At 29.9% G+C, this 19,753-nt stretch overlaps 2 protein-coding genes across 5 annotated transcripts in view; one reads left to right on the top strand and one right to left on the bottom strand.

Moving 5' to 3' along the window:
• Window positions 1–19,592, bottom strand: part of LOC106683158 (ralA-binding protein 1) — a 25,267-nt gene extending 5,675 nt beyond the window's left edge. Inside the window, exons 1-11 of one of the 3 annotated variants that reach the window (XM_014424440.2) lie at window positions 19,460–19,592; window positions 7,834–7,969; window positions 7,542–7,762; window positions 7,313–7,429; window positions 7,092–7,236; window positions 6,837–7,014; window positions 4,854–4,984; window positions 4,582–4,765; window positions 4,051–4,486; window positions 2,010–2,211; window positions 547–655 (exon numbers count right to left, since the gene is read on the bottom strand). In XM_014424440.2, the coding sequence (XP_014279926.1) occupies window positions 547–655; window positions 2,010–2,211; window positions 4,051–4,486; window positions 4,582–4,765; window positions 4,854–4,984; window positions 6,837–7,014; window positions 7,092–7,236; window positions 7,313–7,429; window positions 7,542–7,762; window positions 7,834–7,969; window positions 19,460–19,499 (1,899 nt within the window). In that variant the 5' untranslated portion in view covers window positions 19,500–19,592. Of the gene's footprint in view, window positions 1–546; window positions 656–2,009; window positions 2,212–4,050; window positions 4,487–4,581; window positions 4,766–4,853; window positions 4,985–6,836; window positions 7,015–7,091; window positions 7,237–7,312; window positions 7,430–7,541; window positions 7,763–7,833; window positions 7,970–8,101; window positions 8,244–19,459 lie in introns of those variants that run through there. The other 2 variants (XM_014424439.3, XM_014424438.3) reach the window with 2 other exon arrangements.
• Window positions 1–19,753, top strand: part of LOC106683157 (small G protein signaling modulator 3 homolog) — a 32,760-nt gene that overhangs the window by 8,888 nt on the left and 4,119 nt on the right. Inside the window, exons 1-12 of one of the 2 annotated variants that reach the window (XM_014424436.2) lie at window positions 8,626–8,766; window positions 8,835–9,037; window positions 9,150–9,248; window positions 9,833–9,996; window positions 12,932–13,142; window positions 13,211–13,341; window positions 13,554–13,787; window positions 13,865–13,959; window positions 14,035–14,180; window positions 17,434–17,531; window positions 18,340–18,522; window positions 18,618–18,728. In XM_014424436.2, coding sequence (XP_014279922.1) covers window positions 8,698–8,766; window positions 8,835–9,037; window positions 9,150–9,248; window positions 9,833–9,996; window positions 12,932–13,142; window positions 13,211–13,341; window positions 13,554–13,787; window positions 13,865–13,959; window positions 14,035–14,180; window positions 17,434–17,531; window positions 18,340–18,522; window positions 18,618–18,728 — 1,744 coding nt within the window. In that variant the 5' untranslated portion in view covers window positions 8,626–8,697. Of the gene's footprint in view, window positions 1–8,625; window positions 8,767–8,834; window positions 9,038–9,149; window positions 9,249–9,832; window positions 9,997–12,931; window positions 13,143–13,210; window positions 13,342–13,553; window positions 13,788–13,864; window positions 13,960–14,034; window positions 14,181–17,433; window positions 17,532–18,339; window positions 18,523–18,617; window positions 18,729–19,753 lie in introns of those variants that run through there. The other variant, XM_014424437.2, reaches the window with a different exon arrangement.

The raw sequence follows: 19,753 nt of genomic DNA, 5'->3' as shown, positions 1-19,753 counted from the left end.
ATATTTCCCCTGGTATTGGGTGTTGCGGGGCTCCAAGTTTGATGCGATCCGTTCATATCTCCAAATACAATATACGGAGGAGGAAGACTATTAATAAGTTGAATAAAAGCTGTTTCGTTAATCCTCTCCGTGGGTGGTAAATATATGTTGCATATGGTTACTGTGAATCGTAATTTTACTTTTATGACTAAAGCTTGCAAAGGAGTTTGGATATCCAATCTTGTAAGAGATTAAACAAACCGAAAATTTTGTATTTTTTTAATCATACATTGCACACCCAGAATGAAATGGGTGCAACTAAAAATAATTAAGAACAAAAATCTAATGATAATATCAACATAGAAAACCTAAACGATTTTCCTATTTCATAAGTTGCTGCTAGATCTTATGTTTGATATCTAACACCGATTAAAACTTCTAAAAATGATAATTTTTATTTTTGCTTCTTATGCTGAATATATGATATGATATTTTGAAATTGAGATAAAGACATAACTGAACATTTGTTATAATTATTAAATTAACTAGGTCCAATGTGTCACTTACCTCAAGCTTTTTAGTTTCTTCTTTTAATTCAAACTTTCTCTTCCAGAGACCATTCAGCTCAACATTTGATGGACAATTTTCTTCATCAGAACTATCAGATATATTGCACCTATTAAGCATATACAATAATTATAATAAGCTTTTATTTACATAAATACGACTTGAATTTTTTTATCAGCATCAGTAACCAAAGGTACCCATTTATTTTTAATAATTAAATAAAATTTCCCAGAGAGATCATCATTATTATAATTTGGCATACATTAACTCTCAACTTCTTAACATATCCGCAGGTTCTTTATGATTAAACATTTTTCTGAAAGACTACAACAATTAAAAACATATAATATTCATTTTAATTCAATGGAATCAGCAATGCTACCTTTCAAATAGAAAAAATCTTTTTTATATTTAAAAAAACTTTTAAATAAAATTAGTAGTAAAAATTTCTTTCTACTTTAAAAATCAAAAAGTTGTGATTTTTATGTAAATAATAGAAGAGAGGATATACCCAACTCCAGGACTAGTCTTTACAGCTCCAATTAGCTCAGCTTCACGAATTCCTTGTTTTAAGTTTTTTTAATTTTTAGTTTTAAAACAATACAAGTAAAATTATAATTAAAATGTATAACTCTACCCAGCCACATAGGTAGCTACAACATAAACTATAGTATATCAGTCAACAAATATATTTGATTGTAAACATATCTATTTAAGAAGAGATACATGCATTTTGGGGATGCAAATATTTTAATTTATCTCTAAAGATTTTGCAGGAATTGAAGAATCTAATATTCAAAAGTTTATGAAAAGGAAGTTGAGACAAATCATGGGCAGGAACCAATTCTAAACTATAATTAATGAATGAATGAGGAGAAGATGGTTGGGGGTGTGGTCAATGAAACACAAATAAGTATGACTAACTTATTTTAATGTGCCGACGTTTCGGCTAGAGTTTCTAGCCTTCTTCAGGGCTGCTCGCTGAAAAGTTGAGCACCTAATTAATTAGGTGCTCAACTTTTCAGCGAGCAGCCCTGAAGAAGGCTAGAAACTCTAGCCGAAACGTCGGCACATTAAAATAAGTTAGTCATACTTATTTGTGTTTCATTGACCACACCCCCAACCATCTTCTCCTCATTTATCATCCACGGTCAACTATCTCTCATAATTATAACTAATGAAATCTTAATCTGCCTAACTTTCCACATTTGTCTTATATTTCAAATCATGATCATTCTACTCATTGTCTATTCTTTTTTTTCTTCTCTTTATTGCTAAAAAACAACTATCAATCGATAAACCACCAACTGAAGTTGTTATGTTACAAATTATTATTATTATTATTGCCTTAAGGCAAGGTTACTTCAACTAGATATATTTCAATGTTTTACATATAATACTAAAAACAATAATTAAATAATTTGGATTCTATATACCAACAATACTACAATATAAAAATTTACCATGTGTAAGGTATTCCCCCAAGTGCATGTATACTGTTTTTTATTCGGTTGACCTCCTTCTGCTCAACTTCTAATTCTTCTCTTAACCTACTAATGGCCAACATCAGTTCTTCAGTTTCAATCAATGCTTTTTGTTTCTTTTCCGCTTTTTCAGTTGCCTCACGGTTAATATCTTGTACTTCTAAAGATTCCGCTGTCATAACTAGAATAAAATAAACTGTTTCATGAGACAATATTGACTTAAAAACAAATTATGATAGAAAAAAAAGTATTAAGTTTTATTACTAAATGTTCAATACATAAACTACTTGAATTTATTATTCATCAGGTGATGGCTGGATTTATCTTAATTAATTTTATTTTATATAGTAGAAATATTAATTAATACGGCGATGTTGATGACTGTCATAAAGCATTCAGATTAAAACCACAATTTTATTTATGTTGACCTGAGTGTATCTTCTGTACTTATGTAGCTAATCAATTATACTAATGATAGTAAGCAAAATCTTTTTCCAGAGTTCAACTACTTAATAATCCTGAAAAAATTTCTAAGACTGAAATTATCCACTACAAAGTTCTGACAGTACAAAAACGACTGGAAATAATATTACCAAGATAACATGAGATTGGTCAAACCACTTCAACAATGGAAGATGAAATTGACTAAAAAAAAAAAAAAAAAAACAGAACTGCATCAAATTAGAAAATGATTAAAGACAAATCTTAAGTACTGTAAGACAATTTAATTATTTTTTTAAAGTGAGTAAATAGATGTGATGCACAGGCCATGACACGAATCCTCACCTTTGGATGAGATTATATTAAGCTTTGTGAGACAGTTGATCCATACACGATATCAAAATTTACTAAGGTATCTACGTTCTAAACAAAGTAAAGGACGCTTACAACAGGTGCTTGGCAACAGTCCACATTTGCTGATAAAAAAATAAAGTGAGTGAATGCGAAAAGAATATTTTCATAGATATCATTGATAGTCAAATCTTAACCCTGTCAGTAACATCCTCAATTTGAATTGCTATAATGCATTATAGACCTTTCAGGCCAAATATTAAAAAAATATTATTAAAAAATAAAAATACTAGGCTTGTTCCAACAACCACTTTTGAATGTAATTAAACTGGCAGGAGGATGGTGGGTACAAATTTTGGAGTGGAAAAACGGTACTGTGCATAATCCTACCAGTTTGATGGCAGTCAAAAGTAGTTCTTCCAATAAACCTAATATTCTACTTTGTTTAGATTACTTTTCGACAAAGAAAATAATTCGGAGCAACTATTCATTGTCTATTAGAACACAATAATATTTATTGATCTAAAAACAAAACTTATGATTAAAAAATAAATTAATAAAACAAAATAAATGATTTTAGACATGAACAGATTTAATAATAATTTTATGTATAATTACGACTTTTTTCTGTTATGTTCTCCACAGACAATATCCCCACAACTATCAAACACCAGCTTAGATTTCATTTGTTTTTTATAACTGAAAAATGAATATAAGTTCTTTATGCCTCTCGATCCCATAAGATACAGACAAACAAAATATCAAACAGTTGGCTTAAAAAATTACTTTGCCTATGTTTCATGATAAAATGATTTCTAATATTACAAAAAAAAATAAGAGAAAATTGTAGGTATTTGATACCTAGAAAACTCAGAAAGAACATGATAGACTAAATAAACCTAAACAAAATGGTGGTATGTACCTAAGGAATAAAAAAATAATAATTTACTACACTTCTATGAATTTTTTTAAAGAATAAAAATGTAAACTAGGTATATGATTAGTCATACTTATATTCAAAGGGGAAGTTTAGAGGGTTTGATATTTTTGTTCTTTGGTCTCTTATGCTACTGTGAGCGTTAACCAAAATATAGGCAACTTGTAGTATGTAAAGCAAAGGAAAAATGGAACTACCCATAAGAAGAGCAACCAGAACATAAAATAATTTTATAATACAAAATTTTAAGGAAAAATTGATGAAGTTAGTTTAGTAACATTAACTACCTACCTTTAGTAGGGCGAATCTGAGACAAAGGCAAGGGAGAAGGGTCATCTGAAACAGGAGTAAATGAATCAGGTCTATTCTCTTCAGAATTCCAGAGGGGGGTGTCGACTGAAGTCTGTCTGGGACTTCTTCTCTCCAAAGAGCTCCAAGCCCCTTCTGTTTTTTTCCTCCGAATATCATCTAAAGAACTCCAAGCACTGTCTTCTACATTCTTTGGGCACTTATCATCAACTGGAGCCCATGGGCCCATATCTTCAGAATGTTTCCTAGAATTTACTTGCTGCCCTTCATCTAAGGATGTCCATGGGCTCTCATCTCCCTTTTTAGGAGTACTATCTTCTTTTCTAGGAGTTATACTTTGATCATCAGTACGAAGAGAAGTATCAGTGTCATCTAAGCTTCTTTGACCATAATTCCTTTCCAAAGCACGCAGCCTTCTCTATCAAATTATATAAATTATAATTTATCCAAAATAAAGCAACATTTATATCAATAAATATAGATCAAAATAGCAATTATAGAAAAAAAAAAAACCTTCAGTTGTGTTATTATCCTCTGAACACCCCATAATTGTTCTTCTCTATCTTTACCAATAAGGCCTTGATTCATTTCACGATGAATCTGTGCCAATAATGATTCTTGTTTAGCTAATTCTTCAGACAAACCCTCAATAGTTTCAGGAAAAGTAGGACTAGTAGATGAAAGTGGTGGTACGTACCTAAGGAATAAAAAAATAATAATTTACTACACTTCTATGATTTTTTTTAAAGAATAAAAATGTAAATCAGGTATATGATTAGTCATACTTAGTTAAAACAAGATTAGGATAGAGCTCAGATACATGACACAATAAAGCAGTTAAAAGTCTTTGACTTGTCTGAAGAAGTGGACTAATTGTCATTGAAATCGACTGAGCATTCATCTTATTGTATTTTTCCTGTAAGAAAAATAATAATATTAAAACAAAAAGTAGGTAAAACTTCAGAACATCGACCAATACAAAATTAAACACTTCATAAATTATTAAAAATATGAAGAACTTGCATCATATACCTTTCAAAAGCCATTTTACCAATGCTGTCAGTCAGTGATTTCCTATATTAAGTTGTATGTTCACACGTCCTCCTCTCAGTTCAGAGAAAAAGACCAAGCTATTATCATTTGGTTTAATGTTAATAAGTTTTAAACATTTCTTTAAAGGACAATGTAATCTTACTTGTTAATAATTTTATAATTAACTTTGAAAAGATTATAATAAAATTAAATTAACTGGAAAATTATTGATTGACTGTGTGTATAGATGAATGGAATATGGTCCGGGTGCGGTAAAAAAAAAACTCAAATAGTAGATAAATAGATACAATTATCTACTATTTGAGTTTTTTTTTTACTACACCTGGACCATATTCCAATTAAATTAACCCTATTTTTTGTGAGTCAATCCAGTGGATTCGAGATTCCTCTGGGGTTTGCTTAGCCTCATAAAGTGGGTACTCATAATTGGGGAAAAAGCTAGCGGTCAAGAGGGATTCTGACCAAATCAACTCCTTGTACAACTTTTGATCTAGTAATAATAATTCCTTACAGAGTACTGACCTTCATGGGTTGCAGCAGTACAGATTTATTTATATCTGTTCATAGTTCGTTTGTTTTACTAACTCAATCAACCATGAAAGTTGTTGCACAACTGCCTTTTTGAAATTAGATCAGTTAGGGTACTGTGGTTTTGTCACATCCTCAGCTTTTAGAAACATTCTGCATTTAAAGTCAGCAACTAAATTCTTTTCCATAGCTCTATCATATTAGGATTTAGAAAAAAAAAAATTATTTGAGCTCTATTTTGGGTTTCTAACTGTTCTTTGTGATCTCAAGAAGACACAAAAGAATTGGAAAATTTTGAAGATGGTTAATTCGCTCAAAATGTTGGCCAAAAAAATTAAGCTTTTTTTGAGGATCACCGATAACTTTCTAGATCTTCAAATTGATAACATTCCAAGTGTTTCTTCTAAAATAATATTTGGGTGTGATTGAAGAAAATATCAAGTGTGGTATTTTTTTAGTGTACAAGGATACTCATAGGCTATATTGGGTTCTATAATTTTATTCCAACTTATTATTATATAGGAATGCCGTATAATTTCAACAACTATAAATAACAATCAGATAGATAATAATCATCCCTTAGGTCAGTTGGTCAAGATTTAAGTAATTTATCTTTAAGTTACACTAGAGAAGACGGTAGTTCCAACATATTTAACAGTTCAAAGTCGTTATTTTGAAAATTCAGTAAGATGTTTTCTACATTTTTGATTTCTAAATCATAAAAATACTGAAGCTGAAAACATAGAATATAGAAAAACGATGCAAATTTATTAATTAAAGGTTCCTCATACCAGAAGATCCTTACATGTAATATTTAAATAGATTGAACAGTAAACATATTTGCTCCTGATAACCTTTGCCTACCACATTGGAAAGGAGGTATTTCAAGGTAATGGACAATAAATATTTCATCCAGGAGCTATTTTTGTTCAACAATTATTTAGTTATTTATAATTGACTTTATTTTTAAGATCTATATAATATCGAATTCAAAACTTTACTAAACTTTTCTTATGTACATAACTGTGTTACACCAAATAATTAAAGTTAGGTTCAACACTTGATTTTAGAATGGAATAGCTAGTTATAATTATTTTAGTTTTTTATGAAAACAGGCCATACCTAAGTTAAGTACACTATTCATGTACAGATCATGCTGATAACTGTATATTTAAGTTAATACATACATTGGCTGCAACATCATCAAAGTGCTTCAATAGCCAACCCAATAAAGCGCGATTACACGATGGTAACTGGTCTATCAACTCTCTGAGCTTAGCACCACATAATGATACTTCTTTGATTGCCCCTGCTTCTTCAAATTTAGAAAGCAATTCTGTTGTGAGAATAGGTTCTGGTAACTCTCTGTAATCATGATATTTTTTTTTTTAAATCTTAAGCAGATGTGATAATTAGAATTATCATTTTAAAAAAGTAAAAACCTCAAAAATTGTTTCAGAAGACTAGTTGATACAGGCAAATCATAATCCGGAAGGCTTACAGGTTCATGGTTATTGTACATTTTTCGAACTTGCTGTACCCTAGATTTAATCCCAGATATTTTATACACATTTTCAGCAGTTAATCCTAGGATGAAAACAATTTTAAAATAATTATATCATTCTTCCAATGAAATATCACGATTATAAGGTACTATATATACCTGTTTCCTGAATATGATCAATACAATTTCGGATGATGAGTGGTATGTCTACACCATCATGGCATTTACTTCTTTCGACAGCTACAGACAATGGTACACCGAAAATAGGCAGGCCTTCTAAAGCAGTCATATTTTATTTAATTTGAATACAAATGACAGGTTAAAAAATAATGTAAAAATATTATGCTCAACAAGAACAAAAATACATATCTTAAGTAGTCATGCATACCTGCAACTTCAGCAATCTCTTCACAATGTTTTTTCTTCTTTTCTTTAGATTTTAATTTTATCTTTCCATCTTTATCTTTCTTTTTATCTTTTTCTTTTTCATCCTTTTTTTTTTCCTTCACATCTTCTTTATCCTTGCAATCCTTTTCTCTCGACTTTTCTCTTTTTTCTTTCTTTGATGGAAACTTAAAAGGTTTTGATTTCTTTGATTTTGAAGGACTCCTTCAAATTAACTCAGTCAGAAATGTGTTATTTAAAAAGTAAATCACAAGTTTAATGTAAATAGAACTTACTTAATTTCAGTATCTTCCTCAGGAGAACTTTCCCCTTCCAGAGTAGCATAACCCCGATCTTTTTTGTCTTTTTTATCTTTACGTTTGCCAATCAACAAATCTTTCTTAGAAATCTTTTCATGTGCCTCATCGCTGACTGAAAACATAATGATTTGTTTTGAATTTTCAATACATTATTTGGCTTTCATAGCAAAAGCACATAAATAACACTTCTAAAATGCCTTACTGAAATAAAATATACATGTCCAGAAACAATAAAAATACCTACAGTCACTGTCATTACTTCTTTTACCAGCATCAGAAGCATACAATCCAGGAAATTCACGTTCAACGTCTGGGCTTTCGAATTCCATTATTGACTATTCAATAGACTATATTTAAAAGTTAAATAAACCCGAAAATTTTCAGCATTCATCATTTCAAAGGAGAGAAATGTTTTCCCATAATGAGAAAGGAGGTTACTAGAGTGATAACGGTTACCCCTAAAATGTTATATGACATATGGATGAATAGGTAATTGTTACTACGTTACTTTTAATATTTGATTTATGGTTCCAGTAGAGTTGGATGCTAGGTGGATATTTGTTAGGAGGCTGTCTCCTAATGGACCAAGTTCTTTAAAGTTGCTGGAGCTACACGGCTCAAGGTTGACTGATAAGGAAATGTAAACAGCTGCTTCGCTTGCCAATGATAACCTTAATTAGTTGTATACGTTGTGTGGGTGTACTGGTGATAAGTTTGTTTCAGTATGGTTCTGGTACTATCAATTTCCTTATCTCTGCGCCCTAGTTAAAGCATATGCTTTTTCTCTCCTATAATATTTTACTTAATTACAAGGCTTATTTGGCAACTCCATTATAACAGATGGATGTTGCAAAATCATTTTTTGGCTCCAGGCCTCATGATGGATACAGTGGAAAAGAAGATTACAATGTAAGATTTACTACTTTATTTTTATTAGAAAATCTACTGTAATTGGTAAGTCTTTAAATAATTTCCAGACAAAAGTGGAGACAGCAATATCTGATGATGAAGAGATTCCTGATTTCTCTTCCCCACAATCTACCAATGGACATTTGGCTGATGGTATTATTCCTACACCTGGTGGTCCTTTCTCAGCTCTTACCCCATCGATGTGGCCTCAAGACATTCTTTCCAAGTTAGGACAGATTCCTGATGATCCCAATTCACAGCCTGATTATAGGTAAATTATGCCATTTAAAAAAAATAAAATAAACCCTAATTGATCAAGTATTTTAAGTATTTAGGTGATTTTTTTTTATTCTCGTTTTTTTTACTTCAAGTGTAATTTTTAGGTTTGACGAGTTTGGATTTCGAGTTGAAGAAGAGGATGGTCCCGAACAAAACTCTAATAAACTTCTAGGTGTTCCATTAATGGAGGATGCTCAAGACCGGTAATTATTATTGGATGATTTTTATTTTTATATCATTTCTTTACATGTCTTTAACTTAAAAAAAGAGTTAAAATTATTCCTCTTGTTATAAACTTGTTTTAATAACCACCTTACACCCCATACAATATAAAATCTAAAGTCTTGTTGAAACAAAATTCATCTGTACTTATATGTTAATACAGAAAATAATTTATCAAATACAATTTTTCAGTAATTAGTGAAAGTTGAATTTGATATTTGCTTGAGAGATTTAAGATACCCAGTTTGAAAACTATAAATGACTATCTATATTATATTTCATAATTTTTGTCTTCTCTTGTATTAACATTTTTTTTTTTTTGGAAAATCACAAAAATATTTTTAACTTCAACTCGAGCTCACTGACATACACAAAACATAGGGAAACAAGTAGGTTAGTAAGTGAAAGTTGTGGGATGCACACACCGCACCATATTTTTTTTTCATATTCAATAGTTCCACATTATACAATCATATATTCCATAAAATCTCTTATCCATATTGTAATATAAATGTGGTTATTCAATTGAAAATATTTTTATTAAGTGCTAAATGAATTTTTTTAGATTGAAATGGTTAGCACATCTTGAATTCAGTCACAACAATGATTCAAGTGATTTGACTTGGGAAAGAGTTGAACTAAGACTTCCCAAGACTGATAAATTGCGCCAGATGGCAAGAGAAGGCATTCCACATTCACTGAGACCACAACTTTGGATGAGGCTGTCAGGTAAATTTTTTTTTTAAATGCAATCTATAATTTAGCCTTGTTTTACACTAATGTTCCCTTATGAATGACTGTGATGGCCCAACTCAACTGAGTGAGGCTTTCAGAGGTATTTATAGGTAACCAACCTATTCTAACCATGGTGGAAAGGTTGTTTTTATTCTGTTGGACTACCATAAAATTAAAGTCAACTTGCCCAAGCTGGAATCAACTGCTGCAGTTAAGAGACTGCTAAAGCTACACTTCAACTCCCATGGCAACCACTACCACTTGTTTTCTCTCCTTTTTTTTTACCCCCTGCCTGGTCATTTCTGACCTATGTGGGGTGGGAAGGGTTTATCTACAGGTAACCAACCTATTCTAACTATGGTGGGGAGGATCAAGTTTTTATTCCGTAGAACCACCACAAAATTTAAGTCCTCCAAGCTGGATTCCACTGCTACAGTTACGAGATTACTAAGGTGGCATCTCAACTCCCATGGCTACAGCGACCATTTGTTCTCTCTACTTTTTTTACCCACTGCCTGGCCATTTCTGATCTATGTGGAGTGGGGAGGGTTTATCTACAGGTAGCCAACCTATTCTAACCATGGTGGGGAGGGTCAAGTTTTCACTCCTTGGGACCGCCCCAAAATAACTGTCTACCCCTCATTCAATAACAGTCTACCCCTGGTTGGATTCGGCCTGTGCCACTACAGTACTGAGGTTGCTAAGGTGATGCCTCAATTCCTCAATGTATTAATGCTACCAGCACTACTTCCTATTTTCTATTTTTTTTAATATGTAAAAATATAACTTAATTTATCTTTTAGTTATAGTAAAAACTTTTTAATCTATTGTGTTCAGAATTTCAGTTTTACCAGTTGTATGCGACTTTACGATTGTGTTTGACTTTTGAGCATCAATTTAAACAGGAATACCAAAGATAAATCACTCTAGATAAAAATTTAATTGATTAACCCCTTAACTTGTACGCTCAAGTTAATTTGAGCACATTAAACAGTCCAAATTGTACACACTCAAGATAATTAGAGCAGCTTCATATTTTAAACTACTATGATTTTCACCCATGAATTTAATTGAGAATTGGAAATAACTGTGATCATAATAAAATAAATAACAATGATTTATTCTTTGTAATAATCCTCTATATATAGCTTTAACCTATGTTTACATAAGGAGCTAGGTATTATGACCGATATCCAAAATTAAAATGATAATTTTCACTATTTTTTGCCTAGACAATTTTGTTCTAAATTGTGTTTTTTACATTAAAAAAAACTGATTTTTTTTGGCTATTTTTTCTCAAAAAATTGTGCGTTAAGGGGTTAAACCATGTATTTTACATATATTCTGAACCTGTTCAGAGAGTGTAGATATCCAACAAAGTACATACAATTTTGATATACTAGCTATAGTAGTGTTTTAGGAAAAACATAATTGCACAAAAATTAAATCTAAACATTGAATATTTATTTATCATCTAAATTAAAACCACTTCATTGCGAAAAAGAAAATTAATACACATGAGCATTATTGATTTAAATATCTGATATAACATTGCTTCCATGATTCTGATCTCTTTTTATTAAATAGTTATTGATTAATTAACTGTTTCTATGAAACTTAAGCTTCATTTGACATGGCTCATTCTTCTTTATCTGATTCCACTTCCTGGACCTAAGCTTCTTGTGGGTTAGTAACACTTTGTACAATCTGTTTGCCATTCAGTTTTTTGGCCATTTATTTTTTTTTTTTATATCATGAATAGTTGAAAAAAACAAAAAAACACATGGAAATCATGCATAATGAAGTTTCTGTTTTCACCATTTTTGAGACGATTGATTTATTATCTCAATTTTTTCTGTATTGCGAGAGTCACCTGTACAAATGTGATTTTTAACTGCTAAAAAACAGGAAACACTGTATTTAAGTTAACAATGAACAGACGGTTGGGTCCTCTTTCCTCATACCTCCTGCTCTCTGTTCCATCCTCTATCCAATCTTCATTTTTCATTTCCCTTTGCTTCTTCCTTTATATTTTCATCCTACTCAACTACCACAAACTGGAAATGGACACCTCTGTTTACCTTCATAATTGAGCATCATCGTCAAACAGAGGGGAGGTTGATAACAGAGGAAAGCAGAGGTTGACCAGACTTTTCCTTCCCTCTCCTCCATCCTCTGATTTTGTTAGTCAAAATATTTAATTTTGTAAGTACTTCAAGACATATGGTAAGATAGTAATTTAAAAAATCTAGGTTTTCTACCCTTTAATATGCTTTATCTGAATACATTGGTCTACTTACTAATAAAGTAAGGAATTTAGAGAACTCTATGTGTTATGTAAGTTATTTATTAATTATACAGAATATAATCCCTAAAAAGTTAGTCAGTGCTGAACTGATATGTTCACACCTGAGGGTAGATTGAGAAGTTGCTGGAAGGATTGTGTGTGCTGTCTTTGTAGGTTCGGCGGAGGGGAACATGTTAGCAAAGACTATTGGTAGTAGCACCATTGAAGACTTCTAGGTTTATTGTTTGTAGAAATGGCGAGAGATGGTTGGTGTTGCCTGCAGTTCTAATAGAAATGTAGAAATGCCTTGGTTAGAACCTTGCATGTAATCAATACCTCTTCTGCATGCATTGAGTCTAAAATAAACAATGTTTATTTTTAAGCTTACTCATGGTGTACATGGTTAGTTTTATTCTACTGATTTATTGTGTCCATATGTCCCAAGAAATACATCCATTCTCATTGAAAAAAATATGAATTTTATGGGCTAAGGAAATTAAATGTAATGGATTTTTAGAACTAAAAATAAATGAAGAGATTTTATAAACAAAAAGTTTAGGATGGGTGAACATGATCAGTAGTAGTCTGAATTCAGTTGGTGAGGGTAAACTATTTTGAAATTCCTATATTCTCTCTTTTCAGGTGGTTTGGAAAAGAAGATTAATTCTGAAATGAGCTATAGAGATATAGTTAAAGTTTCTAGTAATGATGCTTTAGCAACAAGTAAACAGATTGAAAAAGACTTACTTCGTACAATGCCAAGCAACGCCTGCTTCAGTAATATGAACAGTACTGGGGTTCCAAGGCTTCGTAGAGTTTTGAGGGCTTTGGCTTGGCTCTATCCAGACATTGGGTAAGCTTTTTTAGTTTGTTAAATTATGTTCTTGGTAAAAGTTGTATGTAATTATCATTTTATCCTAGTTACTGTCAAGGCACTGGTATGATGGCTGCTTCACTACTTTTATTAATGGAAGAAGAAGATGCTTTTTGGATGATGTGTACAATAGTAGAAGATTTATTGCCTGCTTCATATTACTCATCATCCTTAATTGGTAAGGTGGACTCCATTTGTTGTTTCTTTTTATAGAAAGTCAAGTTTGCTATTACACAAATATTGAATTTTTAATCTATCAAAAATTTGTTATTGTTTATTTTTTTTTCTTTAATGTAATGTTATAATATTAAGAATGTTTATAGTAAACTTTTTTAACTGGTCCTTTTATTGAATATGTTAGGTAAACAAAATATTTCTTTTTTCACCTAGGTATCCAAGCTGATCAACGAGTGCTGAGAACCTTGATATGCTCTTTTCTACCTGATGTTGACATAACTTTGAAACAGCATGATATTGAATTATCCCTCATCACATTGCATTGGTTTCTCACAGTTTTTGCATCGGTTGTCCACATGAAAATTCTTCTTCGTATCTGGGACATGTTTTTTTTTGACGGATCTATTGTCCTTTTTCAAATTACACTTGGGATGCTTAAAATTAAAGGTTGATAAAGCTTCTTTTTTAGCTTATTGTAAAGTAATATAGAAACGAAGTTGTGATTATGCTTTTTATTTTTTTAGAACCCACTTTAAGAAATTTAGAAAATTCAGCTCAAATTTTCAATGCATTATCTGATATACCCGGAGAAATAGATGATGTGGAACAGCTATTAAAGGTTATTTTCAATGCATTATAACCAAGTTTAATCTTTATATTCTATAAATATTCTATTGTTTATTTATTGTTTTAGATTTCTTTAGAAGTTGCTTCTTCTTTGACTGAAGTTGTGATTGAGACTCATAGACGGAGACATCTTGCTTATCTCATGACTGATCAAGGAGCTCTTGTTGGTAATCCAGAGTCTGCTCCGAACCTCCCTAAACAGCATTTGACTAGGTTAGCAGCGATCATCCTTGGGTTTTTAGCTAATATTTGTTACCATTTGGGCTTTGCCTGCGTCAGAATCCTTAATCCTTATCGGAGGAAGTAGCTAGTTTCATAGAATGGATAATAACACTCACACACTAACCAGTATTGTTCACACTTTTAATATTAATAAAACATTCAATACTTAAATAAAAATAAAAGTATATTAATATTATATTTAACAAATTTATAACTAAAGCTGATTACCTAATAATCTCATTAAGTTAATTTTTATGAAACACATTGTTGTTAATGTTAGATCTTAATTTTATAATTCTTGAAGTTATTTCTTTATAATGTTACCAAGAGATTTTTTCGGAGTTATGATCTAGTTACTAATATTTTTAAATTTTAATTCTCATTATTTATGCATGTATTTAATCGTAAAATATTAATTAAAATGATAAGTAAACATCATACATATGTTTCCACCTTTATGGAATGTGAAAACATCTACTAAACACTCATGGCTTATTAGTAGGTTTTATTGAAAAGAATTACTAACTGCAAGAATAATATTAATTAAATCCAATCCCACATCTGAAATAAATTTAGCATTGTATGTCATAAAATCTATAGTAAACCGTTGATGTTTATAGTAACTCCTTGTTACTTTTATTTATAGTTAAATGAGAATTGTGTATCTTTATAAACACAAACCAATTAAAACCACACATTTTCTAAAATCTAGTCATCTATTTCAGTGGTTCCCAACTTTTTTCCAATAATTCTTGATTTATATTTTCACAGTGATTGCTCTCTCTTAATTGTCCATTTAGGATTAGAGTAATCCAATCTAGGATTGGTGCCATTTATGAAACTTAAAACTTATTGTTTTGTTAAAATCTATTTAATTAAATTTGTTTAAACCTTCAATATAGCCAAATGCTCTCCATGGAGTATCATAAGTTGGGAGCCCCTGTTCTATCCTTGGCTTCAAGTTTTTAAAAAAATCATTTTCATATATTTTATGGAGAAAACTTATTTGATAAAATTGTTCAGTATTAGATGGTCTTGTTGAAAGGTTTTTTATTCTTATCCAGCCTTCAGTTTTATTAGAATAATGTAGAAATAATTTTTTTTTTCTTTTGGTATAAATATTTTTTCAAATCAAATAAGTGCTCTCTTGAGTGCATTAGTTAAATAGTGTAATTTATGTATATTATATCATTTTTATTTTGTTTTTGTTTTATCTGCCTGCTTAGTTATAATACTTAGACCGATTTAGTCAATGCTCACAAGATGCTTTTGTAGTGAAATGAGAGATTGAAACAATTATATTAAATGGCATGAATTTTTTATAATAATTAAAATAAAATGTATTATTTATTTTCTGGTTGTATAGAAAATTTTGAATAAAATGTTAGATGATCAAATTCCTCTTGTTATATCTCGACTCATAGTCAGATATAAATCTTTGACATTCTGTCTGAGTTTCCTTTTTATACCTTAAACAATTTTAAGGATTATGTGTTGGTTACAGTTTTAATTATAATTATTTGTCAATTGAGAAAAAAATGAATTGGTTGCTATTGTGTGCATACTTTTTTCAGTATTTTTCTAGTTAAGTTAACCACCACTCCTATTACTAGCAGGAAACAACCAACAGATTTATAAGCAGTTAACTCAAATCAAGTTAATTTTTTATCTGATGTTTGCTTTAAGAAGTAGATTTAAATTTTCAAATCACTAATTCACAAAAATAGGTCAGACCTGGTTGCCCAGGAGAGGAGTCATTACGATTTTTGAGGTTTTTTTATCTGGAATAGTCAATACTCTTGGGTGAGGCCCAAGTCAAAACTTGTTTGAGACCGACTTTTTTATGGATGACCCTGGGTATTAGCATTATAAAAGTTGTATCTTTTTGAGAACTTTCAAATTTTGTTGTATGATTAGACCACTATTTTCATATATGTAATCCATAATTTTGTACCAGCATTGAATCCTTCAATTTAGCAATAATTGTTTTATTGCTCCTGTTGTTTATATCTGAGTAAAGGTTTGTTCATTTTAGTATTTTAAGTACTTTTGTTCTGTTTATAGTACGTTGAAGTAGATATTATAAATTTTCCTTTCACCCAATTTTTAGTTCCTTCTTCTCGTTTAAATTTGGCATATATTATGAAATCAGTTCAGCATAATTTTATTATTTCGTTTAAATTTAGTATATTTTTTTTGATAAATTTTCTAAAATAAATAAATAATAAATATATTTCCTATTTAAGTATTTGTCCTTAATATTTTTTCTTTTAACTCTCATTTCGATTAAACAGTATTGCAGTTTTTCTTTTACTATTCTTTTTTTTTTTTTACTTTTTCCTAATTACAGTTCATTTTTAGTTTCTTCCTCCTAATATTTTTATTGTATTTATGTTCATTTCTATATTATTTTCTTATGGATCTCAGGGCAGCTTTTCTTCAATTTTTTCATTTCCTCTGTCAAGAGCTTGTACATTTAATTGTTTATTTATTGTCTGTGTTCTCATCTTATGATTATTATGAGGCTTCCAGTACTTATCAATTTTGGTCATGAGTGTCCTATTGCTTTAGGGTTTAGCCTCCTTTCCTCTGATCAGGGTAGGGTTATCAAACAATTGTAACCAGGTTATAAAGATGTAGTATTATTTCATGGGCTTGTCATTTTTAATGAATAAAATTCAATCCTCACCGGTAGGGGCCTCCAAATCATCCATGTTGAAGTTCTATCCTAAAACGCTCAAACACTATGTATTTACAAAGATAATTCTTGGCTTATGACGTTATTTTGTGGTTGGTTTAAGCACACAATTATTTTTCTTGTTTCTCTGCCATGTGGTATTTCTATTACTTGTAATTATTGAGCCATAGTTTTTACAGTATTTTGTGGCCTTTACAGGTCTATCTTTTTCAAAAGTTTTATCAATAGTTTTGGAATTAATTCAGCTCTATTCTCTTTTATTCTTTCTGACAGTTCACTTCTCTTGTGTTTATAATCTTCAATTTATCTTCTCCTGTGAGTGATGAAAGTCATGCCAATCATAAATATTTTAATTTCGCATGTATATTTATTAGCAGTGATTTGCATATTTTCGGTTTTATAAGCTTTTAATCCAGTGCATGCTTCTTCATTGGGAAATATTCATCAGATTTAAATTATTTATTTTCAAATATGTAAGTAATTTTCCATATTATTATGACTACTTTAAATATTTTCAGTAAATTTTAAGTATGTTTTAAATTTTAGGAGACAAGTAAAGAAATCAAAATCTGTCATCCAGTTAATTCTTTTTGGTGATGAAATTACTGAAGAAGATATCAAATCAAAAAATATAAGGCAGACTGGTACGTTAGTTAAGTTTGTAATTGGAATGCTATTTTCATTACATGCAAAACTTTTCATGTCACAATTAAGTATTATTATCATTTTTTTAATGAAATATGATTTCATTTTTGTATATTTTTGCATGTTTATGTTAATATTATTTGAAATATCAGTAACGATGGATCCTTCATCATAAACTATCTCTTTTTATGATCCTTGGCCATATTTTTACAATCGAAATGTTAAATTGTAATAATTCAAAGGCCATAGAAATGCATGCGGGGAAAATGTTATTTGTAATCTGTCAACTTGAAGAGACGTAAAAGTGACTTGTTAACATTTTAACATTTTTCTACAGATTTTATTGTTAAAACAATCTCTCCACTATAATGCCTGTGGACCTATTAGATATAGGAATAGGATGGTGAAGATCTCATTCATTTTCTTGAAGCTATGAATAGAACTAATAGTTAATGAATTAGTAGTCTTGTCTAGAGAACAGAATTCAAGTTTGTGAGAAATTATGTATGAATGAATTATATAAACATACCAGGTACCATTAGTACACCAATCATTTCAGTAGTGTTGTTAACCCTTATTACATTATTATGATAGTGAATTTATTTTTGCCATTTCACCTTTGATTCTTAGTTAAAGAAATTGTTATTTGTATGTATTCTTCAGTAAGATTTCCAATCTTAACTCACATTAGTTGAAATTTCGTTTTTCTCTTTAGATTATTAATATTCAGTACGGTTTGTTTTTCTCTATTTATTTTCATAACATAATCAATTTCAATGTTTATAATTTTTTTTGTTTATTGTATAGAAATTCTTGTTGACTTGCGAGAAGCTATACTGCAGGTAGCTCGGCATTTTCTCACTACTGAACCAAAACTGTGTAAAGATGCTGCATTGGTTGCTGATTATAGTATAGAGAGCCATGCTAAAGATCATGAGAGATATCTGAATGTATCCAGGACCAGAAACCGGAGAGCAAAAGCTTTGCTTGGTACTTTCAAATTTAATAAATTAATTTCTGATTTATTAAATTTTATTTTTTTTTTTTTTCTTTACTGATTCATGAAACATAATGAAAATTTATAGATTTTGAAAGAAATGACGATGATGAACTTGGGTTTAGGAAAAATGATATAATCACAATTATTAGTCAGAATGATGAACATTGCTGGGTTGGAGAGCTAAATGGTTTAAGAGGTGAGTATTTTTGTTATTATTTGTTGTTACTTTTTTTTTTTTTTTTTACAGCACGTTTACTTGAACTTTTTTTTTATTAATGTAACATCTGTTGATCTATCAGCAATAATTTACCTATTCTTGCTCATTAAATTTGTTTACTTTTAGTACAATCAAACTTCATTTATTAAAGCTTTCTTTTAAAGATTTCTTTCCAGTTAAACAGTAAACAAATAAAAAATAAATTATTAATTTTACCAAATCTTCTTTACCTAATGGACATAACATTGGTAGGCCCAGATTTTTAAGTAACTAAGTTAGTTTAAAGATATTGAAATCCTCAATTTATCCACTAGAAAGAAAGTTATATTAAAATTAAACATTATTTGCAAATAACTCATAAATTAATTTTTAAAAATAATTAAATCAGACCAATAGGATTATAGTTATTAAGAAAAAGTGTAAATTATTTCCAATAACTTTGCAATTTTAAGCAAAAAAATTGTATTCATTTACAATTTTATTGTTGTGAAAATTTGTATTTAAGGTGCAAAAAAACAAACAACAGATTTTAATGTGTTTTTTTTTATCCCAAAAAAATCAATTTGTTTTTTAATACTAAACTTTATTAGAAAAAATAATGTTTAACATCTAAAACCACTCACAACTTTTTAAATCAGATGGAAAGAGCTAACTCTGTTTACTTTCTTAAATGATATAGTTACAGTAAAAATTACTTCTAATATGGTTACCTCGTTTATAGGTATAGCCTTTGATGTCAAAATTCATCATCCTTATTACATACTCTTTTCACATTTCATAAACTATTTCATTTTAAAAACTGCAGTACTTATCTTTTAATGGGACTATAAAGTTAACAGGTTAATATAAAAAGATACCCTCTAGGAAAGAACTGTTTTTTATCTAATTGCTTGTTTTTCTAGCTCGGTATTTACTTTTCCTATATCTTGAGGTAAATATTTGAAAAGAAAAAATATGGAGCTGCTGCTAATTACGGTTATTTATGATTGTCTATTATTATTTAA

This window comes from Halyomorpha halys, unplaced genomic scaffold (assembly GCF_000696795.3).
Source record: "Halyomorpha halys isolate HHAL.00 unplaced genomic scaffold, Hhal_1.1 Scaffold470.1, whole genome shotgun sequence".
NCBI classification, from domain to species: Eukaryota; Metazoa; Arthropoda; class Insecta; order Hemiptera; family Pentatomidae; genus Halyomorpha; species Halyomorpha halys.
Note: the sequence above shows the minus strand (reverse complement) of the source record. Positions and strands in the feature narration are given on the sequence as shown.